Below are 25,783 nucleotides of genomic sequence, written 5' to 3' on the forward strand. Positions count from 1 at the left end.
GGGCTCGATGGCGAGCGCCTGGTGGCCGGGCCTGTCCCCATGGGGCCCGGCCGGGCACAGCCCGAAGAGGCAACGTGGGTCACCCCTCCAATGGGCTCACCACCCATAGCAGGGGTCATAGAGGTCGGGTGCGATGTGAGCTGGGCGGCAGCCGAAGGCAGGGCACTTGGCGGTCCGATCCTCGGCTACAGAAGCTAGCTCTTGGGACGTGGAACGTCACCTCGCTGGGGGGGAAGGAGCCTGAGCTAGTGCGCGAGGTGGAGAAGTTCCGGCTAGATATAGTCGGACTCACTTCGACGCACAGCAAGGGCTCTGGAACCAGTTCTCTCAAGAGGGGCTGGACTCTCTTCCACTCTGGCGTTACCGGCAGTGAGAGGCGACGGGCTGGGGTGGCAATTCTTGTTTCCCCCCGGCTCAGAGCCTGTACGTTGGAGTTCAACCCGGTGGACGAGAGGGTAGCTTCCCTCCGCCTTCGGGTGGGGGAATGGGTCCTGACTGTGGTTTGCGCTTACGCGCCAAACCGCAGCTCAGAGTACCCACCCTTTTTGGATTCACTCGAGGGAGTACTTGAGAGTGCTCCCCCGGGTGATTCCCTCGTTCTACTGGGGGACTTCAATGCTCATGTTGGCAACGACAGTGAAACCTGGAGAGGCGTGATTGGGAAGAATGGCTGCCCGGATCTGAACCCGAGCGGTGTTTTGTTATTGGACTTTTGTGCCCGTCACAGATTGTCCATAACGAACACCATGTTCAAACATAAGGGTGTCCATATGTGCACTTGGCACCAGGACACCCTAGGCCGCAGTTCCATGATCGACTTTGTAGTCGTGTCATCGGATTTGCGGCCTCATGTTTTGGACACTCGGGTGAAGAGAGGGGCGGAGCTTTCTACCGATCACCACCTGGTGGTGAGTTGGCTGCGATGGTGGGGGAGGATGCCGGACAGACCTGGCAGGCCCAAACGCATTGTGAGGGTTTGCTGGGAACGTCTGGCAGAGTCTCCTGTCAGAGAGAGTTTCAATTCCCACCTCCGGAAGAACTTTGAACAGGTCACGAGGGAGGTGCTGGACATTGAGTCTGAATGGACCATGTTCCGCGCCTCTATTGTCGAGGCGGCTGATTGGAGCTGTGGCCGCAAGGTAGTTGGTGCTTGTCGTGGCGGTAATCCTAGAACCCGTTGGTGGACACCGGCGGTGAGGGATGCCGTCAAGCTGAAGAAGGAGTCCTATCGGGTTCTTTTGGCTCATAGGACTCCTGAGGCAGCGGACAGGTACCGACAGGCCAAGCGGTGTGCGGCTTCAGCGGTCACAGAGGCAAAAACTCGGACATGGGAGGAGCTCGGGGAAACCATGGAAAACGACTTCCGGACGGCTTCGAAGCAATTCTGGACCACCATCCGCCGCCTCAGGAAGGGGAAGCAGTGCACCATCAACACCGTGTATGGTGAGGATGGTGTTCTGCTGACCTCGACTGCAGATGTTGTGGATCGGTGGAGGGAATACTTCGAAGACCTCCTCAATCCCACCAACACGTCTTCCTATGAGGAAGCAGTGCCTGGGGAGTCTGTGGTGGGCTCTCCTATTTCTGGGGCTGAGGTTGCTGAGGTAGTTAAAAAGCTCCTCGGTGGCAAGGCCCCAGGGGTAGATGAGATCCGCCCGGAGTTCCTTAAGGCTATGGATGCTGTGGGGCTGTCTTGGTTGACAAGACTCTGCAGCATCGCGTGGACATCGGGGGCGGTACCTCTGGATTGGCAGACCGGGGTGGTGGTTCCTCTCTTTAAGAAGGGGAACCGTAGGGTGTGTTCTAACTATCGTGGGATCACACTCCTCAGCCTTCCCGGTAAGGTCTATTCAGGTGTACTGGAGAGGAGGCTACGCCGGATAGTCGAACCTCGGATTCAGGAGGAACAGTGTGGTTTTCGTCCTGGTCGTGGAACTGTGGACCAGCTCTATACTCTCGGCAGGGTCCTTGAGGGTGCATGGGAGTTTGCCCAACCAGTCTACATGTGTTTTGTGGACTTGGAGAAGGCATTCGACCATGTCCCTCGGGAAGTCCTGTGGGGAGTGCTCAGAGAGTATGGGGTATCGGACTGTCTGATTGTGGCAGTCCGCTCCCTGTATGCTCAGTGCCAGAGCTTGGTCCGCATTGCCGGCGGTAAGTCGGACACGTTTCCAGTGAGGGTTGGACTCCGCCAAGGCTGCCCTTTGTCACCGATTCTGTTCATAACTTTTATGGACAGAATTGCTAGGCGCAGTCAAGGCGTTGAGGGGCTCTGGTTTGGTGGCTGCAGGATTAGGTCTCTGCTTTTTGCAGATGATGTGGTCCTGATGGCTTCATCTGGCCAGGATCTTCAGCTCTCACTGGATCGGTTCGCAGCCGAGTGTGAAGCGACTGGGATGAGAATTAGCACCTCCAAGTCCGAGTCCATGGTTCTCGCCCGGAAAAGGGTGGAGTGCCATCTCCGGGTTGGGGAGGAGATCTTGCCCCAAGTGGAGGAGTTCAAGTACCTCGGAGTCTTGTTCACGAGTGAGGGAAGAGTGGATCGTGAGATCGACAGGCGGATCGGTGCGGCGTCTTCAGTAATGCGGACGCTGTATCGATCCGTTGTGGTGAAGAAGGAGCTGAGCCGGAAGGCAAAGCTCTCAATTTACCGATCGATCTACGTTCCCATCCTCACCTATGGTCATGAGCTTTGGGTTATGACCGAAAGGACAAGATCACGGGTACAAGCGGCCGAAATGAGTTTCCTCCGCCGGGTGGCGGGGCTCTCCCTTAGAGATAGGGTGAGAAGCTCTGTCATCCGGGAGGAGCTCAAAGTAAAGCCGCTGCTCCTCCACATCGAGAGGAGCCAGATGAGGTGGTTCGGGCATCTGGTCAGGATGCCACCCGAACGCCTCCCTAGGGAGGTGTTTAGGGCACGTCCCACCGGTAGGAGGCCGCGGGGAAGACCCAGGACACGTTGGGAAGACTATGTCTCCCGGCTGGCCTGGGAACGCCTCGGGGTCCCACAGGAAGAGCTGGACGAAGTGGCTGGGGAGAGGGAAGTCTGGGCTTCCCTGCTTAGGCTGCTGCCCCCGCGACCCGACCTCGGATAAGCGGAAGAAGATGGATGGATGGATGGATGGATGGATGGATGGATATATATATATATATATATATATATATATATATATATATATATGGCTACTTTACAGTTTAGTAAGTAATAATTGTTTTATACTGTAAAACTTAGAAACATTGCTTAGAGTGATGAATGAAGAATTCATACGAGTAGAAACGCTATGGACGATTAAAAGACAGACCGGCACTTTTACTTACAGTTCAAAGCTTTAAACAGCAGGAGACACTGCAAAGATTCACCCAGTAGCACCTGCAGTGAGCAAACTCACCGTAGCACAAAAAATAACATTTGAGTGTTTAATGAAAACTTTTTACATTATGACCATCAGCGGAGACAAACCATAAATTAGCCGCACCGTTTTATCAGCCGCCGGGTTCAAAGCGTAGGAAAAAAGTAGCGGCTTACAGTCCGGAATTTACGGTACATTTATTTTATGTTGAATGCTGTAAGTATTATAATATTTATAACAGTTTTTATAAGCCGAGAAAGAAGCTGTATAATTAAACACAACTTTATGATGATGGCACGTGAGTATAAAAAGTAGTTAATATCTATAAAAACAATAACATTAGTTTACTCACTCTTAACTTTATTGTCTGATGCACTGGAACCTGCCAGAGCCTGTCGACAACAAACATTTACTTGTGTTGTTACAACTGGGCTAATGTTAGCATATGCACAGCTAAAACAAAAAAACTGGCCGTGGTTAAGGGATGACATAATAATGTCATACAAATAAAGTGGATAATACTGTCAAACCAATATTGAAACAGCAAATAAACTCACCTTAATGCAGAATCAGTCGGAATCCTGTTCTTGTTTCCTCATTTTGCTAGCTTACTTTATGCTGGAGGAGGCTTAATCAAGTCCGACATTGTGACGCATGGGCGGAAATGACGATTCTTTCAAATTAAGATAGAAAAGAGCCTAAAAAAAAAACAAATTGATGTAATGGCAAACACATTTCTTTGCAGGCTGTTACCATTCAAATTACATAATGTTGGTGACTACCTGTGTAATTTTTAAGACGGTTGTATGCGTGTGTGTCACAAGTTGAGAACGCTTTTAATTTTTAAAAGTTGACTTTATGACAACTAAATTATATCCTGTGCCCCCTCTTTCTCATTATGGTCACAAGTGAGTTGGAGCCCATGGATTTTTTTATTTTATTTTTTTTTTAAATTATTGTTATGTTTTGGTTTTTCAGTTTTAATGAGCTTCAGGTTTGCTCCTCTTGTGTTTTTTCAACTTAAAGGGAAAACAAACAAACAGGCAAGCCATTTCCATTCTTTATACTACACTTTGCAAGTTTAGCACACAGATAAAACAATCAAGCCAATTTTTTTAGCAACAAAAAATAAATAAACAAGAATAAAAGTAACATGTCCTTTTTTTTCTTCTCCAAAACATCATACTGGACCACTAAAAATATATATTTTATAATTACTTTATATATATATATATATATATATATATATATATATATATATATATATATATATATATATATATATATATATAAATAAAATAACACACACACACTAATATATATATATATATATATATATATATATATATATATATATATATATATATATATATATATAAATAAAATAACACACACACACACACACTAGGGATGTAACAAGGATGTTGTTATGGCTTGTGCAGCCCTTTGAGACACTGGTTGTTTAGGGCTATATAAGTAAACATTGATTGATGATTGATTGATTGAACAATAAGTACTTGTGCGCTAGTTGCTAGCTGTCATTTAACAAATAGTTTGTTAATTGCTAGCTGATAACGCTTATGGTGATCGCTAGCTGGCAACGAAATAATTAGTCGCTTGCTAGTAACGAAGACGCTAATTGCTAGCGAGCAACCAGCGTGTTAATTGCTAGCTGACAAGTGATAACGAGCAGTTCTGGTTGCTATCTCGCAACTGGAGCGCAAATCGCTAACTGACAAGTGACAACTAACATGCTCATTGCTAGCTGGCATCTTGTGCATTAATCGCTCGCTGAGAATTGACAACTAGCATGCTAATCGCTAGCTGATAACTGGTGTTGTAATCGCTAGCTGGCAACGAAAAAGCTAAATTCGAGCTGGCAACTGGCACGCTAATCGCTTGCTGGTTACTAAAACGCTAGCCGGCTATTAGAGTGTTATTTGATAGCTGACGACTAGGGCGCTAATCGCTAGTCGACAACTGGTGTACTAATCACTATCAGGCAACGAGAGCAATACTCACTAGCTTGCAAGTGACAACTACCCGGCTAATTGCTAGCTAACAACTGGAGACCTAATCGCTAGGTGGAAAGAAGAGCGCTAGTTGCTAGCTTACGACTGGCATCTTGTGCATTGATCACTAGCTGGGAGAAGTTAGATCCAGCAGGCCAATCGCTAGCTGGCGACTAGATTGCTAAACGTTAGCTGTCAATTAGCGCGCTAAACACTAGCTGGCTACGAGAGTGGTAATTGCTAGTTGACAATTAGAGCAATAATCGCTAGCTGACAACTGGTGTGCTAATCACTAGCTGGCAACTAGATCGCTACTCGCTGGCTTACAAGTGACAACTAACGCGCTCATTGCTTGCTGGCATCTTGTGCACTTATCGCTAGCTGAGAATTGACCACAAGCATGCTAATCGCTAGCTGATGACTGGTGTTGTAATCGCTAGCTGACAAGTGACAACTAGCAGGCTAATTGCTAGCTGGCAACAAGAACACTAAACATGAGCTGGCAACTAGTGCACTAATCGCAAGCTGTTTACAAGAGTGTTCATTTCTAGTTGACAACTATAGCATTAATCGCTAGCTGACAACTGGTGTGCTAATCACTAGCTGGCAACTAGATCGCTATTCGGTGGCTTACAAGTGACAACTAACGCGCTCATTGCTTGCTGGCATCTTGTGCACTAAACGCTAGCTGAGAATTGACCACAAGCATGCTAATCGCTAGCTGATAACTGGTGTTGTAATCTGTATTTCACAAGTGACAACTAGCAGGCTAATTGCTAGCTGGCAACTAGCATACTAATAACTAGCTGTTTACTAGAGTGTTCATTTCTAGCTGACAACTAGAGCATTAATCGCTAGCTGACAACTGGTGTGCTAATCACTAGCCGGCAACTAGATCGCTACTCGCTGGCTTACAAGTGACAACTAACGCGCTCATTGTTGCTGGCATCTTGTGCACTAATCGCTATCTGAGAATTGACAACTAGCCTGATAATTGCCAGCTGATAAGTGATGTTGTAATCGCTAGCTGACAAGTGACAACTGGCAGGCTAATTGCTAGCTGGCAACTGGAATGCTAAACACGAGCTGGCAACTAGAACCCTAATTACTCGCTGGTTACTAGAATGCTAAACGCTAGCTGGCAACGAGAGTGTTAATTGTTAGCTAACAACTAGAGCGCTAATTGCTACCTGTCATTAGCTGGCAACTAGATCAACTAATGTGCTCATTGCTAGCTGGCATTTTGTGCACTCCCTGCTATCTGAGAATTGACAACTAGCATGCTAATTGCTAGCTGGTGTTGTAATTGCTAGCTGACAAGGGACAACAAGTAGGCTAATTGCTAGCTGGAAACTAGAACCCTAAACATGAGCTGGCAACTAACGTGCTAATTGCTAGGTGGCAACGAGAGTGTTAAATGCTCGCTGAAAACTAGAGCCCGAATCACTATCTGACAACTGGTGTGCTAATCACTAGCTGGCAGCTCGATCACTTCTCATTAGCTGACAAGTGACAAGAGCGCGCTCATCGCCAGCTAATAACTAGAGCGCTAATCGCTAGCTGGTACCAATAGCGCTAAATGTTGGTAAATGCTAACATGAAGACAATATTGTACATTATTTATTTGAAACCTGCAATTTAAAGTCATTACGGCGGCCATTTATAAACACACCACAGTGCGTCGGATCAACATTTATGTCTATATCAAGACGTTTACGTTCGTAGAAAAATACTAAAAATTCCACCACCACCTGCAGTACCTTTGCAGACCACCAGAGGTCCACGGACTGCTTGCAGAAGACGTCTGTTGTCGAGGTTTTAGAGCGATTTTTAATGATAAAGGCAAACAGGTGTTGTTTGTCACGGGGAAAAGATCTGTATTGTGCTCATGCTAGCATTCAAGCTAGCAAGCGATTAGCGTGCCAGCCGCTCCTATTTGGCTCATTGACCAAAGGCCATATTCAGTTTTTTTTTATATTTCTTCCTATGCAGCTATTTATTAAAAACAATCATACAGTATATGCTCACTATTATTATTATTATTATTATTTAATCCGGCATGTGACCATAATGAAACCGTGTCAAAACAGGTAGTGAGTGTGCCATGCACTCACTCAGGCGTCATTTACCCATCAGTTGGTAACACAGTGGTTGTGACTGTAATCGTTACATCCCTAACACACACTGTGCTGATTGTCAACACAAATAAACACACGCACACACTCACACACACACTTTCGGAGCAGACGTAGTTCATTTAATCTCATTCCTGTTACATTCTTTGTCATCATTCCTTATATAGACACATTTATTTCAGCGCAGATAATGAAGGCCTTCCAAAAAAGTGAGAAGTCAGTTTGGTCGCCAACACAGAGTCTTCATGTTCCACGTTTGGAGTGAAATGACCGCCAAGCACACACGGAAATGTTTTTTTTTACGATTTGCAAGTAAAACAACCATTTTCTGCAATATTTTTTTTTTTTTAAAGTTGGCAAGTAAAAAAGCTATTTTTTGCAAGTAAAATAAATATTTGCCAGTATAAAAAAAAAATGCAAGTAAATGACTGAATTGCAAGTAAAAATATAAAATATTTTCAAGTTAAAAGTTTTTTGGCTGTAACATTCCACCATTTGCACTCTGCCACAGGTGGTGCTGCTAAGTCAATTTAAGGCTGTCAGAGCTACTGTTATTTGCGTATGGTGCCATCCGCAAAAAATGACAGAATTAGGCAATGCAGGGTGCACTATTAGTGCCAACATTTTCTATCTTGTTTTTATCATTTCAAATTGTTTTTTACTTGTTTTTATATCTGCATAGCTTTTTTTTCTTGCAGAAAATAGTTTTTTTTATGTGTGAGTTGTTTATTTAATTAAAGAAACTAGTTGGTTTTTTTACTTGCGAATTGTTATTTTACTTGCATAAAATTGTTTTATTTTATGTGCAGATATATTGTTTCATTTCAGGAAATAGTTTTTTTTTCTAGTTGTGAATATTTCTTTTAATTGCTGGAAATTGTTGTTGTTTTTTTACGTGCAAATCGTTTTTTCAATTGAAGAAAATTGTTTTTATACTTGGGAATTTTTTTTTTTACTTACAAAATTTTTTATTTGTATGTGATAATCATTTTCTTACTTGTAGAAAATAGTTGTTTTTTTACTTGCTAAGTTTTTTTCAATTTGAAAATAAAAATTTTTTTTACTTGCTAATTGTTTGCGAAAAAAAAAATTTAATTACAGAGAATTGTTTTATACTTGCAAATTGTTTTTTTAATGGCAGAAAATTGTTTTTTTTTACGTGCGAATTGATTTTTTAATAACATAATTTTTCTTTAGGTGCAAATTGTTGTTTTACTTGCAGAAAATGTTATGTTTTTTAAGTGCAAATTGTTTTTTAATTGAATGAAATTGTTTTATTTAACTTGCCAATATTTTTTGGTAAATCCTTTTTTAGATTAAAGAAAATTGTTTTTATAACTGGGACTGGTATTTTTGCTTGCATAATTTTTTTTCACGCGCAAATCGTTTTTTATTTGAAGAAAATTGTTTTGTTTTTTAGACGCAAATAATTTTTGTTACTTGTTGATACTTTTTTAAACCTGTGAATCATTTTGTACGTGCAAAAAAATTGTTTTTATACTTTAGATTAATTTTTTTACTTGCAGAATTTATTTGTATTTTTATGCACAAATGGTTTTTTTAATTGAAGAAACATTTGATGTACTAGCGAATCGTTTTTTAGTTGCAGACTATAGTTTTCATACTTTCAAATAGTTTTTTTGATTCAAGAAAATAATTTTTTGTTCGTGCAAATCATTTTTCAAAATTAAAGAAAATATTTTTTTTTTTACTTGCGAATCGTTTTCTAATTGAATAAAGTTGTTTTATTTTTTACTTGCCAATTGTTTTTTGTAAATAATTTTTTACATTAAAGAAAATTGTTTTTATGAATGGGAATGGTATTTTTGTTTGCAGAATTTGTTTTATTTTTTTTTTTACGCGCAAATCGTTTTTTAATTGAAGACAATTGTTTCGTTTTTTACACACAAATTGTTTTTTTTCACTTGTTGCTACTTTTTTTTAACCTGTGAATCGTTTTTTTATTTGCAGAAAATAGTTTTTATACTTTAGATTCATTTTTATTTACCCGCAAATCGTTTTTTAATTGAAGAATAAAATGTTTTACCTGTGAATCGTTTTTTAGTTGCAGACAATATTTTTCATTCTTGCAAGTAATTTTTTTAAATTCAACCAAATAGTTTTTTGTTCGTGCAAATAATTTTTTAAATTAAAGAAAAACATTTCTTTAATTTGCGAATCGTTTTCTGATTGAATAAAATAGTTTTATTTTTGTACTTGCCAATAGGTTTTTGTAAATCATTTTTAACATTAAAGAAAATTGTTTTATTAATTGGGAATGGTATTTTTGCTTGCAGAGTTTTTTTTAATGTTTTTTTATGCGCATATCGTTTTTTTAATTGAAGAATAACATGTTTTACTTGCGAATTGTTTTTTGTTGCAGACAATATTTTTCATACTTGCAAATAGTTTTTTTTAACTCAACCAAATTGTTTTTTGTTCGTGCAAATCATTTTTTAAATTAAAGACAATATATTTTTTTGTACTTGCGAATCGTTTTCTAATTGAATAAAATTGTTGTATTTTTTACTTGCAAATTGTTTTTGGTAAATAATTTTTTACATGGGAAATTGTTAGGTTTTTTTTACTTGCGAATTGTTTTTTAGTTGCAGACAACATTTTTCATACATGCAAATTAAAGAAAATATATTTTTTTACTTGCGAATCGTCTTTTGTGAATAGTTTTTTCATTAAGGAAACGTGCAAAATTTTCCTAAATAAAGAAAATAGTTTTTTTTAAACGCAAATTGTTATTTTACTTGTAAAAAGTTTTTTTTTTTCTTAACTTTTCGTGCTTGTTCATTTTTTTGAAATCTCCAAATTGTTGTTTTACTTGCAGAAAATGTTCTTTTTGAATATGCGAATCGTTTTTTTTTACTTGAAGAAAATCGTTTTTTGTACTTGCGAATCGTCGGGCGTAAGTAAAAACATCGTTGTGTGTGTTTTGCCAGTCATTTCACTCCACACTGTACAGATATCCTTGGACCGAAAAAAAGGAAAATCGTCTTTTTTTCCCCCCACTTTCCCCCAATAAATACATATAGAGACATTTATATTCACATGTGCAAGTGGATGTACGGCGCACAGCCACAGGGCGTCAACAGCAACACTTCGGATGACCAAAGAACGACGGTGCACGCCCGGAAAAATGCGGTAGATGGATTATGGTCACGGATACTAAATACCGACACTTAGACCATGGAGTAGTGTTTACAGATTTGGAGTTTACAATAGTGATAAAGAGGCGGACCGGACCCTCCCCCGTAAGAAGCAAAAAGTCTTTCTAAACCTTTCTTCTCCCGAGAAGTCTCTGTCAGAGGGGGTGTGGCCCTCGTGGCGGCGAGGGTCCGTTTGTAAAAGAAGTCCCGTCCGTAGTTCCGTGGTGGGATGACATCAAATGAATGACTTTTCCCTTTCAAATCAAACGGGCCTTCTTCATATCAGTGGAGAAACGACACCTTCTGCTTTTGGGACGAGCTGGTGGGAGGGCGACCTCCCCTCCCCCGTCCTGGCACTTCTATAAGGCGTGTTGAGCCAGGAGCACAGCCAAGGCCAGGCCGGGGAGCAGAGCCCAGACGTTGGCACGCACACACGCGCACTGATCCTCTGGCAGGCCCTGAGGTTTGCCCGGCCCGCCGTCTCTCGGTTCGGGATACTGAGCACACACACACACACACACACACACACACACACACACACACACACACACACACACACACACACACACACACACACACACACACACACACACACACACACACACGGAGGAGAGAGAGATGCGGAAAAGGTTAGGCGTGACTCACACACTTCATATCGTGTCGTGGCATTTTGATTCGGTCATAGGTGACCATTTAATTTTTGGAAAAAAAGGAAAAAAAAAAGGTTATCCTAGCGCAAGAAGAGAAGAGTCAGGAAGGACAAATACAATCTTTCAATCTACCGCAGACTCGCTTTGGCACGGACGTGAAATGTGCGCGAAGGTGCAAAGTCTTATTCAATGTGCTAATCTAATTCCTTCCTCTTTTGTGCTCCCCCTTACAGTTCTTCCCGTTCCTACCGTGGTCTGTATTGCATATACCGTATTTTTCGGACTATAAGTCGCAGTTCTTTTCATAGTTTGGCCCAGGGGTGCGACTTATACTCAGGAGCGACTTATGTGTGAAATTATTAACACATTACCGTAAAATATCAAATAATATTATTTAGCTCATTCACGTAAGAGACTAGACGTATAAGATTTCATGGGATTTAGCGATTAGGAGTGACAGATTGTTTGGTAAACGTATAGCATGTTCTATATGTTATAGTTATTTGAATGACTCTTACCATAATATGTTACGTTAACATACCAGGCACGTTCTCAGTTGGTTATTTATGCCTCATATAACGTACACTTATTCAGCCTGTTGTTCACTATTCTTTATTTATTTTAAATTGCCTTTCAAATGTCTATTCTTGGTGTTGGCTTTTATCAAATAAATTTCCCCCAAAAATGCGACTTATACTCCAGTGCGACTTATATATGTTTTTTTCCTTCTTTATTATGCATTTTCGGCCGGTGCGACTTATACTCCGGAGCGACTTATACTCCGAAAAATACGGTAAGTCACTCAATAAATCAAGGTTTATTTGTATAGCACCTTACAACATCACAATCGTGCACATATATTCCTTCCCTTACTCTTCTAGAAACTTCAATAAAATTTGTTGTCCTGGTTGCTGCTTAATACCCTTTTGAGAGTAACCTCCATGTCTTCTAACTTCTTCTCGTTGTTTTCCCCTTTCTCTACTGTATTTCTGAATGGTTGCTTGTTCCACTGACTCCACCTCAATGCAGCTGTCACATAATCCTGTTGGGTATTTGTTAATAAGGTGCAATGTCTTATTCAGTCTGGTGTGTCCTAATCTAATGCGAGGTATGATTCCTTCCTCTTTTGTGCTCCCCCTTACAGTTCTTCCCGCTCCTACCATGGTCTGTATTGCATATAAGTCACTCAATAAATCAAGGTTTATTTGTATAGCACCTTAAAACATCACAATCGGTCACATATATTCCTTCCCTTACTCTTCTAGAAACTTCAATAAAATGTCCTGGTTTCTGCTTAGTACCCTTTTGAGAGTGACCTCCATGTCTTCTAACTTTGTCTCTTAGTTTTTCCCTTTTTCTACTGTATTTCTGAATGGTTGCTTGTTCCACTGACTCCACCTCAATGCAGTTGTCACATAATCCTGTTGGGTGTTTGTTTATAAGGTGCAATGTCTTATTCAGTCTGGTGTGTCCTAATCTAATGCATAGTATGATTCCCTTCTCTTTTGTGCTCCCCCTTACAGTTCTTCCCGGTCGTACCGTGGTTTGTATTGCATGTAAGTCACTCAATCAATCAAGGTTTATTTGTATAGCACCTTACAACATCACAATTGTGCACATATATTCCTTCCCTTACTCTTCTAAAAACTTCAATAAAATGTCCTGGTTGCTGCTTAGTACCCTTTTGAGAGTGACCTCCATGTCTTCTAACTTCGTCTCTTAGTTTTCCCCTTTCTCTACTGTATTTCTGACAATAAATGGTTGATTGTTCCATTGAGTCCACCTCAATGCAGCTGTCACATAATCCTGTTGGGTGTTTGTTAATAAGGTGCAATGTCTTATTCAGTCTAGTGTGTCCTAATCTAATGCAAGGTATGATTCCTTCCTCTTTTGTGCTCCCCCTTACAGTTCTTCCCGCTCCTACCGTGGTCTGTATTGCATATAAGTCACTCAATGAGTCAAGGTTTATTTGTATAGCACCTTAAAACATCACAATTGGTCACATATATTCCTTCCCTTACTCTTCTAGAAACTTCAATAAAATGTCCTGGTTTCTGCTTAGTACCCTTTTGAGAGTGACCTCCATGTCTTCTAACTTCGTCTCTTAGTTTTTCCCTTTCTCTACTGTATTTCTGACAATGCATGTTCCACTGACTCCACCGCAATGCAGCTGTCACATAATCCTGTTGGGTGTTTCTTTATGAGGTGCAATGTCTTATTCAGTCTGGTGTGTCCTAATCTAATGCGAAGTATGACTCCTTCATCTTTTGTGCTCCCCCTTACAGTTCTTCCCGTTCCTACCGTGGTCTGTATTGCATATAAGTCACTCAATAAATCAAGGTTTATTTGTATAGCACCTTACAACATCACAATTGTGCACATATATTCCTTCCCTTACTCTTCTAAAACTTCAAAAAAAATGTCCTGGTTGCTGCGTAGTACCCTTTTAAGAATAACCTCCATGTCTTCTAACTTCTTCTCTTAGTTTTCCTCTTTCTCTACTGTATTTCTGACAATAAATGGTTGATTGTTCCATTGAGTCCACCTCAATGCAGCTGTCACATAATCTTGTTGGGTGTTTGTTAATAAGGTGCAATGTCTTATTCAGTCTAGTGTGTCCTAATCTAATGCAAGGTATGATTCCTTCCTCTTTTGTGCTCCCTCTTACAGTTCTTCCCGCTCCTACTGTGGTCTGTATTGCATATAAGTCACTCAATCAATCAAGGTTTATTTCTATAGCTGTGATGTCTGTGTGATCATGTTTTGTTTTAGTCATGTTTGTTTTTGTTTTTGGACTTTTTGTGCACTTTTGTTTGTTTTGTCACCATAGCAACCATTAGTTTTCACCTGTCACGTCACGCACCTGTTTCATGTTTTGAGTCACGCACCTGTTTTCGTTAATCATGTCTGTAGTATTTAAGTTCATTGTTTTCAGTTTGTCTTCCTGGCGACATCCCGGATTCATACCCCTGTCACACTCTTACCTCTGCGCACTTCATAGTCCATGCCAAGTAAGTTTTTTTTGTTTATTAATGCCACAGTTAGTGTTTTTGTTTAATTGTTCACAGTTTCTGCCTATGTGCAAGTTTTGTTTTCAATAGCCTAGTTTTGTACCTTTTCGTTTGTTCCTTTTTGATATATAGTGTTAAAATAAATCATGTACTTCCCTTCACGCCACATCTGGTCCAAATCTTTTGCACCTCGGGAGAACTAACCACGCCACAGTCCCAGTCGTGACAATAGCACCTTAAAACATCACGATCGATCACATATATTCCTTCCCTTACTCTTCTAGAAACTTCAATAAAATGTCCTAGTTTCTGCTTAATACCCTTTTGAGAGTGACCTCCATGTCTTCTAACTTCTTCTCTTAGTTTTTCCCTTTCTCTACTGTATTTCTGACAATGCATGTTCCACTGACTCCACCGCAATGCAGCTGTCACATAATCCTGTTGGGTGTTTGTTTATAAGGTGCAATGTATTATTCAGTCTGGTGTGTACTAATCTACTGCGTGGTATGATTCCTTCATCTTTTGTGCTCCCCCTTACAGTTCTTCCCGCTCCTACCGTGGTCTGCATTGCATATAAGTCACTCAATCAATCAAGGTTTATTTCTATAGCACCTTACAACATCACAATCGTGCATATATTCCTTCCCTTACTCTTCTAGAACGTCAATAAAATGTCCTGGTTGCTGCTTAGTACCCTTTTGAGAGTAACCTCCATGTCTTCTAACTTCTTCTCTTAGTTTTCCCCTTTCTCTACTGTATTTCTGACAATACATGTTGCACTGACTCCACCTCAATGCAGCTGTCACACAATCCTGTTGGGTGTTTGTTAATAAGGTGCAATGTCTTATTCAGTCTGATGTTTCTCAATCGTCCTCTCCCTTACAGTTCTTCCCGCTCCTACCATGGTCTGTATTGCATATAAGTCAATCAATGAATCAAGGTTTATTTGTATAGTGTTATGGGTCACACTCCTGCTGCTTCTCCTCCTGCTGTGCGCTCTAACGAGCGCACCGCGGGCCGGGCCCACGGGCGATCCCTCTACGCTGCGGGCGCACCTGCCCGTGATGAGCGACCAGCCTTCATAAGCCAGCGCGTCTTGAGATCCAGTGCCAGAACGTAGCTTAGTATCCATTTAAGAGTAAACTCCATGTCTTCTAACTTCTTCTCTTAGTTTTCCCCTTTCTCTACTGTATTTCTGACAATAAATGGTTGCTTGTTCCACTGATTTCTTCGCAATGCAGCTGTCACATAATCCTGTTGGGTGTTTGTTTATAAGGTGCAATGTCTTATTCAGTCTGGTGTGTCCTAATCTAATGCGTGATAGGATTTCTTCCTCTTTTGTGCTCCCCCTTGCGGTTCTTCCCGCACCTACCGTAGTCTGTATTGCATATACAGTTTCTAGAAGAGTAAGGGAAGGAATATATGTGACCGATTGTGATGTTTTAAGGTGCTATACAAACAAACCTTGATTGATTGAGTGACTTATATGCAATACAGACCACGGTAGGAGCGGGAAGAACTGTAAGGGGGAGCACTAAAGAGGAAGTAATCATACCATGCAGTAGATTAGGACACACCAGACTGAATAAGACATTGCACCTCATAAACAAACATCGAACAGGATTATGTGACAGCTGCATTGCGGTGGAGTCAGTGTAACATGCATTGTCAGAAATACAGTAGAGAAAGGGAAAAACTAAGAGAAGAAGTTAGACAACATGGAGGTCACTCTCAAAAGGGTACTAAGCAGAAACCAGGAAATTTTATTTAAGTTTCTAGAAGAGTAAGGGAAGGAATATATGTGACCGATTGTGATGTTGTATGGTGCTATACAAATAAACCTTGATTGATTGAGTGACTTACATGCAATACAAACCACGGTACGAGCGAGAAGAACTGTAAAGGGGAGCACAAAAGAGGAGGGAATCATACTACGCATTAGATTAGGACACACCAGACTGAAGAAAACATTGCACCTTATAAACAAACACCCAACAGGATTATGTGACAGCTGCATTGAGGTGGACTCAATGGAACAATCAACCATTTATTGTCAGAAATACAGTAGAGAAAGGGGAAAACTAAGAGAAGAAGTTAGAAGACATGGAGGTTACTCTTAAAAGGGTACTAAGCAGTAACCTGGACATTTTATTGACGTTTTTAGAAGAGTAAGGGAAGGAATATATGTGCACAATTGTAATGTTTTAAGGTGCTATCCAAATAAACCTTGATTGATTGAGTGACTTATATGCAATACAGACCACGGTAGGAGGGGGAAGAACTGTAAGGGGGAGCATAAAAGAGGAAGGAATCATACCTTGCATTAGATTAGGACACACCAGACTGAATAAGACATTGCACCATATTAACAAACACCCAAAAGGATTATGTGACAGCTGCATTTAGTTGGACTCAATGGAACAACCAACCATTTATTGTCAGAAATACAGTAGAGAAAGGGGAAAACTAGGAGAAGAAGTTATTTGTATAGCACCTTACAACATCGCAATCGTGCACAAAGTGCATACATGACAAATAAGTTGAAAGAAAGTAAAACCAGGCATATTAAAACAGTTAAAAAACATTCATATCTAAAAACACTTAAGGTAATTGTTTGTTAAAAGCCAGTTTAACAAAAACGAGTATAACAGTGTCTTCCTGTTGTACGCTGGTCCCAGTGTATTTGCCACTCTTTCAAAAGATTTCCTTTCATTTATGATTGTGCCTCTGCCGAACTGAAAGGTACCTCTCTGGGCTGCTCTTGTGTTTCTGTCTGCTTTGCCAGCTGATCTGCCAATTCATTGGCCTTTATGCTTGTGTGAGCTGGAACCCATAGGAACCTTATGCTGGTGCTCACCTTTTCAAGCCTGAACAGTATTTCTTATGTTTCATTAACTATATTTTGTCTGTTTTGCGACCTAAAATTTTGAACCGAGAATCCTGCTGACCTGAAGTCGGAGCAGACCACCACCTTTTTAGCTGTGACTCTTCTACCCACTGTAGTGCTGCCGTCTGCAATTATCATATGCAGATTAATTTGTGTCTTTAATACAAAAGCTTTTTTTGACAATGTTTCTATGTAACTCAATTGTTTGCGTTTGAATTTTTGTGAATTGATTAGTGGTTGTTGTTTTTTACATTTAATCATGGTGACATGTTGATTGACTATGAATGCGTGCAAATTAGGACTGAAGCGATCGATCCTGTCTTAGAACCAGCCAATGAAGTGCCATCTATACATTTTCTACCGCTTGTCCCTTTTTGGGGTCGCGGGGGGTGCTTGAGCCTATCTCAGCTGAGCTTCGGTCTTAATTTAACTGAAGTGAGTCCGGTAAATCAAAGCATGCATTTCTGCAATTATTATTATTATTTTTTTTTACATAGATTTTTTATATGCAATACATTTTTTACTTTGAATTTTAACTCACTGGACTTTAAAACACAAACTTTTGCTCAATCATTTTTATCCAATCCCGCCCGAATGAACCTGAGATAAGCTCCAGTACCCCCTGCCACCCCGAAAGGGACAAGCGGTAGAAAATGGTAGAAAATGCATGGGTATATATATATATATATATATATATATATATATATATATATATATATATATATATATATATATATATATATATATATATATATATATATATTAGTGTTGTCCAGATACCAATATTATTGTTAATATTATTATTTTGATACTCTTTGGTACTTTTCGAAAAAAAATAGTATTATTGGCTTTATTTTAACAAAAAATCTTAGGGTACGTTAAACATATGTTTCTTATAGCAATTTTGTCCTTAAATAAAATAGTGACCATACAAGACTAAGGCTGCAGCTAACGATTATTTTTCTATCGATTAATCTATAGATTATTTTTTCGATTAATCGGTTGATCTATAGATTATTTTTTCGATTAATCTATAGATTATTTTTTCTTTTACCGATTATTTTTTTATTTAAAAAGAAGATGAAAAAAATAAATGTAGGCCAGTTTTTTCAAAAGGCATGGCTTTTATTTACAAAAAAAAAAAGTATGGCCACTCAGTCAACATTGACAACAACATGACAAAATATTCTGTAACAATGTAAACATTTAAAACTTTTAACATTTAACAAAATTAAAAGTAGCGTATTTGCTTTTTAATGTGCAAATATAAAATAAACATACAGTGCAAATCTTAATATTCTGCAATAGTATAAGCATTTCAAAAGTGAAAGTATTGCTTATTTTGCTTTAAAATGTGCAAAAATAAAGATAAACATCCAATACAAAAAAGTGCGTATTTCCTAGAATTCGCATGCCTTGAATTATTGCCGGGTCAAACTCGTTTCGCAAAATAATAGCGCATGCTTGGCCTTACCGCCGGTTCAGGATTAACGCCGGATCAAACTCGTTTCGCAGAATATATTTTTTTTTAGCGCATGTCTGGAATTTTCGCCGGGTCAAACTCGTTTCGCAAAATAATTAGCATATGTCTAGAACTTCCGCTGGGTCAAACTCGTCACGTCATGAGTGACACTTCACCTGTCATCATTTTCAAAATGGAGGAGGCTGATTTCATTCATTTGAAATTGCATAAAGGGAAGAAGATTAAGAGATATTCAGTAGGATTTAAGGTCCAAGCTTTTGAATATGCTAAAAAGAACAGTAAGCAGCTATGTTTTATTAATATACCGTAGCTGCGTGTGTCAAATATGAGTCATTAAATGACTCCCGCCTCCTGCTGGTAGAGGGCGCTAGTGATCCTTTTTGCGACTACCGGTACTGCAGAAGACCGGTGCTGCAGAAGAAGACAACAAGCAACAAGAGTGAGCAGCGATCGTTTGCTTGCACTTTTAACATGGAGGATTACATATCTAAAATAAAACAGTTTTCTAAACTGGACTTTCAATCGAAGCAGGAGGTAATACTTAAAGGAATATCTCCATCGAGACAGAGAGACTTTTAAAACTGAAGAAAGATAAGGAAGACTTCTATAAACAAGTTATCGATGCTTTTGATCAGAAGCAGCTGCGCATGGACTCATAAGTAAAGGTAAGACCATATTAACGTTTTTTGTATTAAATGTGCTTTTCATGATGGTATCCTTACATCACTCAAATTTATAAGCGCAGGCCTAAATTTACCCCACGCCTTTTAGTAAGCGCAGGAGTGAGAAAAGGTTTTAAATTAATTAGCGCCCTGGCGGCTATTCAAGTATGCGACGCGTCGACGCACAAAAACGGCGTCGACGTATTTACCTAATCGATGACGTCGACTACGTCGACGCGTCGTTTCAGCCTTATACAAGACAACTTGTCTTTTATTAGTAAGTAAACAAACAGAGGCTCCTAATTAGTCTGCTGACATATGCAGTAACATATTGTGTCATTTTCCATTCTATTATTTTGTCAAAATTATTAAGGACAAGTGGTAGAAAATTAATTATTAATCTACTTGTTCATTTACTGTTACTATCTAGTTACTTTCACTTTTAACATGTTCTATCTACACTTCTGTTAAAATTTAATAATCACTTATTCTTCTGTTATTTGATACTTTACATTAGTTTTGGATGATACCATAAATTTGGGTATCAATTCGATACCATGTCGTTACAGTATCAGACATTGGTCATATTCAAAGTCCTCATGTGTCCAGGGACATATTTCCTGAGTTTATAAACATAATATAAATTTATGTTGGGATGATACTTGTAAGAAACGTACTTTATTTGTCGCCATGGGGACGAGAATTAGTGATTGAGAAGTAGCTAAAACACTGCCAACTGGGGCTGGTCTTTAGCCGTTAGCTAGCTAGCCATGTCTTAAAGCACCTCTTCCTGAGGGCGTTTCAGTTTTACAACTTCACCTATATCTTTAGTTTTTAGGCCAAAATGCGTCCATTCTCCCTTTTCTGTCTACACACCGTGTCTGCTTGTAAGTACTCCGTGTGTGTGCGCTGCCGAACATGCTCCTCTGCTCGTAAACCAGCAATGACACAACGTGACCGCCTTTAAATAGTACCGGTCCGCCAGCTCCCGGACCGGGGGCTCAATAAACGATTGGGAACTGAGGAAACTAACTGTTGAAGCTTTGAAAGTGGAATTCTTTCCCATTCTTGTTTTATGTAAAGCTTCAGTCGTTCAACAGTCCGGGATCTCCGCTGTCGTATTTTACGCTTCATAATGCGCCACACATTTTCGATGGGAGACAGGTCTGGAGAGCAGGCGGGCCAGGAAAGTACCCGCACTCTTTTTTTACGAAGCCACGGTGTTGTAACACGTGCTGAATGTGGCTTGGCATTGTCTTGCTGAAATAAGCAGGGGCGTCCATGAAAAAGACGGCGCTTACATGGCAGCATATGTTGTTCCAAAACCTGTATGTACCTTTCAGCATTAATGGTGCCTTCACAGATGTGTAAGTTACCCATGCCTTGGGCACTAATGCACCCCCATACCATCACAGATGCTGTTTTTTTAACTTTGCGTCAATACAAGTCTGGATGGTTCGCTTCCCCTTTGGTCCGAATGACACTATGTCGAATATTTCCAAAAACAATTTGAAATGTGGACTCATCAGACCACAGAACACTTTTCCACTTTGCATGAGTCCATCTTAGATGATCTCGGGCCCAGAGAAGCCGGCGGCGTTTCTGGATGTTGTTGATAAATGGCTTTCGATTTGCATAGTAGAGCTTTAACTTGCACTTACAGATGTAGCGACCAACTGTATTTAGTGACAGTGGTTTTCTGAAGTGTTTCTGAGCCCATGTGGTGATATCCTTTAGAGATTGATGTCGGTTTTTGATACAGTGCAGTCTGAGGGATCGAAGGTCACGGTCATTCAATGTTGGTTTCCGGCCATGCCGCTTACGTGCAGTGATTTCTCCAGATTCTCTGAACCTTTTGATGATATTATGGACCGTAGATGTTGAAATCCCTAAATTTCTTGCAATTGCACTTTGAGAATTGTTGTTCTTAAACCCTTTGATTATTTGCTCACGCAGTTGTGGACAAAGGGGTGTACCTCGCCCCATCCTTTCTTGTGAAAGACTGAGCATTTTTTGGGAAGCTGTTTTTATACCCAATCATGGCACCCACCTGTGCCCAATTAGCCTGCACACCTGTGGGATGTTCCAAATAAGTGTTTGATGAGCATTCCTCAACTTTATCAGTATTTATTGCCACCTTTCCCAACTTCTTTGTCACGTGTTGCTGGCATCAAATTCTAAAGTTAATGATTATTTGCAAAAAAAAAAAGTTTATCAGTTTAAACATCAAAATATGTTGTCTTTGTAGCATATTCAACTGAATATGGGTTGAAAATGATTTGCAAATCATTGTATTCCGTTTATATTTACATCTAACACAATTTCCCAACTCATATGGAAACGGGGTTTGTATATATGTGTGTATATATATATATATATATATATATATATATATATATATATATATATATATATATATATATATATATATATATATATATATATGTACATATACATATATATATATATATGTACATATACATATATACATATATATTACATATATAATACTAATAATGATAATATAAGGGATATATAATTAATTATTATTATAATTGTATATTTACAGTATGTGAAATATCGACTCTGACCTTGTTTACTTCCGACCTCCTTAAAGTTTTGTAATCAATCAGAAATATCAAGCAGCTAAAACTCGCTGAACATAGATTAGTGTGGACAGAGTATTTTGGTTTTTCCCCATCATGCACTGTAGTGGCTTTAAATTGGTGTAATTTTGAATCATGTGTAGTGATTGGACATTTTTTATAACATCCAGGAGGTTCAGTGAGTAAGTTGTGCTCTATGTGACCATGTGCGTTGACTTTCTGTGTTAGTTTTTTTGCGCCATGATTGGGAAAGGTTGTACAGAGTAAATTTCAAAGTAAAGTTTGTGTTCGTCGACCAGATTTGCGCACGTTGTCCCCAGGATTGCGGCAGATCTGTCAAACATCTAAAACAAAGCCGTTGGCCCCGCCCCTGCCGCCGAGATTCCTCCCTCAACTCGCCATGTCGGGCCCTAGTTTGGGTACCCCTGCTTTTAGCGGATCCGTTCACCGAACTCTCTGCAGCGAGCCAAGAAAAAGTGGCACGTCAGTGCCGAGCGCACACCCGATGTCGAAACCTGCGGCCTCTCGGAGTAACACTGCACTCGCCACCAACGCCTTCTCCTGATTGTTGGAACATTTTCCGACTTCTTGCTACCACAAAGCGGAACTGTTTGCCTCCGAGTTGAAACAGTCACGCTCAATTTGCAGAAGGCATCATTTTCAGCGCGGAAACACATCATAAGGAACATGAAACATTTTGCACTCCTCCTCCTCCTCCTCCAGCCCCTCAACTCATCTCCTCCAACATAGCCTTTGCACAAATAGCACTTCATGCCGTTTCCCTGCGCGCATGCAACGAGCTGGAAGGAGAATATCAATGATGAAATGAGAAAATTATCATACAGGGTGAAGGCCATTTATCTTTGCGAGGGAGAGGGGAAAAAAAAAAAAAAAAAATCTCCCCGCAGAAATAAATGGTTAAAGAAAAAGGTTGTCAGACATGAAGAGAGGAGCTTGACAATGCAGCAGCCACATCTGCAACTAAAAGCCAATTAATTAGCAGGGGCAGCCATGTGTGGCAGCAGCCTGTTGACATGAGTCCAGATCTGTGGCTGCAGCCAATCGCCAAAACACACACACACACACACACACACTCACAAACACGCACACACTTTCTTGTATTTCTTACCTTCTAGAGACCTCTGAAAAATGCCTACCTCTTTAGGACCACCCTTTATAGATATATAAAGATGTGTATTTACAACATTAATAATATATACATACTATGCAAACATAAAAAAGCTTGTTGTGAAAAATGAGGTGGAATTTCACAAGAAAACCTTAATTTTACTCAACACAAGTCGAAATTTTACAAGAAAAACTGAACATGTGTGCAATATTATGATAAAAGTTGGAATTTTACTCAATAACAGTCGCAATTTTACAAGAAAAGCTAAAATTGTTGTCAATTTTATGAAAAGAGTCGTAATTTTACTCGACAAAAGTCACAATTTTATTAAAAAAACTTGTGGGCAATATTATAATAATAATCGCAATTTTTATTTGGCCAAATTATGACCAAAGTCACAATTTTACAAAAAAAATTCACTATTTTACAACAACAACAAAAAAAATTGCCGATATTGTGATAAAAGTCGAAATTTTACATGACAAATGTCACCATTTTACATTAAAAAATTATAATTTTACAAGAAAATTTCGCAATATTACAGAAAGAGAAATAATATGAGAAATTGTTCCCAATTTTATAAGAAAAAAGTCCACACATTGTGAGAAAAAGACTGCTTTCAGTTAATTTTTTTATAATTTTCTTTGTTGGTAATTGTTTTTTTGTTGGTAATTGGTTTTTAATCTTCATTTTCACAAACACACTTCCGAAAAACGCCTACATCTGTAGGACCACCCTTTCTAGATATAAAAAGATGTGTATTTACAACATTAATAATGTATACATACTATGCAAACACAAAAAAGCTTGTGAAAAATGAGGTGGAATTTCACAAGAAAAAGGTCCCAATTTCACAAGAAAAACTTATTTTTACTCAACACAAGTCAGAATTGTACAAGAAAAACTGAACATGTGTGTAATATTATGATAAAAGTTGGAATTTTACTCAATAACAGTCGCAATTTTACAAGAAAAGCTTAATTTTTTGGCAATTTTATGAAAAGAGTGGTAATTTTACAAAAGTCACAATTTTATAAGAAAACTTTAACATTTTGGCAATATTATAATAATAATAATCGGAATTTTTTACTTGGCAAAATTATGACCAGAGTCATAATTTTACTAAAAAAATGACACTATTTTACAAGAACAACAACAAAAATAATGGCAATATTGTGATAAAAGTCGGAATTTTACATAAAAAAATAATAAAAATTTTACAAGAAAATCTTGCAATGTTACGGAAACAGAAAGAATATGAGAAATTGTTCCTAATTTTATAAGAAAAAAGTTGTGAGAAAGAGACTGCGTTTAGTTATTTTTTTGTTGGTAATTGGTTTTTAATCTTCATTATTTACTTCAAGTTATTACAGTATGTCTCTATATATATATGTATTTATTTATTTTAATTAATTTTGGCCAAAGGGGGAGCACTTCAATTTCTTACACACACTTGTTATTACATATGTTGGCCAGAGGGGGAGCACTTCACATTTTTACACACACTTGTTATTTCATATGTTGACCAGAGGGGGGAGCACTTTTAAAAACGACACACAGTCAAAAAATCCCTCCTTTTTGGGACCACCCTCATTTTGATAGATTTCACCACCAGGGGTGAAAATGAGACATTCTCTATTAGATGCAATGCTTTTCCGTATTGGGACCATGATTTATGTCCTAACTTGTTCACACCTCCTCATATGGAATGTACTTTTCCTTGTTGATGTCTCAAGAAGGGTAGAAATACAAGAACACACACACACACACACACACAAACACACACACACACGCACACACACACACACACACACACACACACACACACGGGGCCCTTAGAGGAGGCATAAACACGGCCACACATTTAGACACCGTGACGGAGCAGACAATGTCAAAACACACACTTGTTTACTTTCACACCTACATGCGCCAGACGGATTTGTAGCCTGGTGGTAAATTGTTGACGAAGAGCGCGTCCCCCCCTGTCCTTGAGCGCGTATCTGCTTGACACGCGTCTGGCTATCCCCGGTCGGTCACAACAATGCATACGCTGCAAACGGCGGCGGCGTTGGCGAAGGCTATTTATTGATTTGTGTGGTTCTTGTCCACAATCAGTGCAATTCAATTGAGCGGGAAATCAACACATGACAGTGCAACATGGCAGAACTTTATTTTTATTTTTAACTATGTTTACAGCTGAGAACTTGACATAGAAAGTTTGACTCCTACCTCAGAAACTTTTTGTGTTGCAGTTGCAGCCTAATAACATACTGTATTGACTCAAATGTAAGGCAATGTGCGCCTCACAACCCGGTGCGCCTTATGGACGGATTGATTCTGGTTGTGCTTACCGACCTCAAAGCAATTTTATTCGGTGCATGGTGTAATGATAAGTGTGTTAAATGTAGAAATATCGATTGTGCGCCTCGCAACCCGGTGCGCCTTATGTACGGATTCATTCTGGTTGTGCTTACCGACCTCAAAGCAATTTTATTCGGTGCATGGTGTAATGATAAGTGTGTTAAATGTAGAAATATCGATTGTGCGCCTCGCAACCCGGTGCGCCTTATGTACGGATTCATTCTGGTTGTGCTTACCGACCTCAAAGCAATTTTATTCGGTGCATGGTGTAATGATAAGTGTGTTAAATGTAGAAAAATCGATTGTGCGCCTCACAACCCGGTGCGCCTTATGTATGTA

The 25,783-nt window shown here is 39.6% G+C and overlaps 1 protein-coding gene and 1 long non-coding RNA gene across 2 annotated transcripts in view; both read right to left on the minus strand.

Annotated features, from left to right (window-relative positions):
- LOC133619495 (uncharacterized) overlaps positions 1-4,142 on the minus strand; it is a 42,450-nt gene extending 38,308 nt beyond the window's left edge. The window contains exons 1-2 of the long non-coding RNA XR_009817425.1: positions 3,908-4,142; positions 3,703-3,742 (exon numbers count right to left, since the gene is read on the minus strand). This is a non-coding gene — a long non-coding RNA (uncharacterized lncRNA). The remainder of the gene's footprint in view (positions 1-3,702; positions 3,743-3,907) is intronic.
- A 601-nt stretch (positions 4,143-4,743) lies between these two features.
- Positions 4,744-25,783, minus strand: part of LOC133619496 (GDNF family receptor alpha-2-like) — a 316,184-nt gene continuing 295,144 nt past the window's right edge. Inside the window, exon 8 of the mRNA XM_061980552.1 lies at positions 4,744-11,152. Coding sequence (XP_061836536.1) covers positions 11,015-11,152 — 138 coding nt within the window. The 3' untranslated portion in view covers positions 4,744-11,014. The remainder of the gene's footprint in view (positions 11,153-25,783) is intronic.

Source organism: Nerophis lumbriciformis, linkage group LG20 (genome assembly GCF_033978685.3).
Source record: "Nerophis lumbriciformis linkage group LG20, RoL_Nlum_v2.1, whole genome shotgun sequence".
Lineage (NCBI taxonomy): Eukaryota > Metazoa > Chordata > Actinopteri > Syngnathiformes > Syngnathidae > Nerophis > Nerophis lumbriciformis.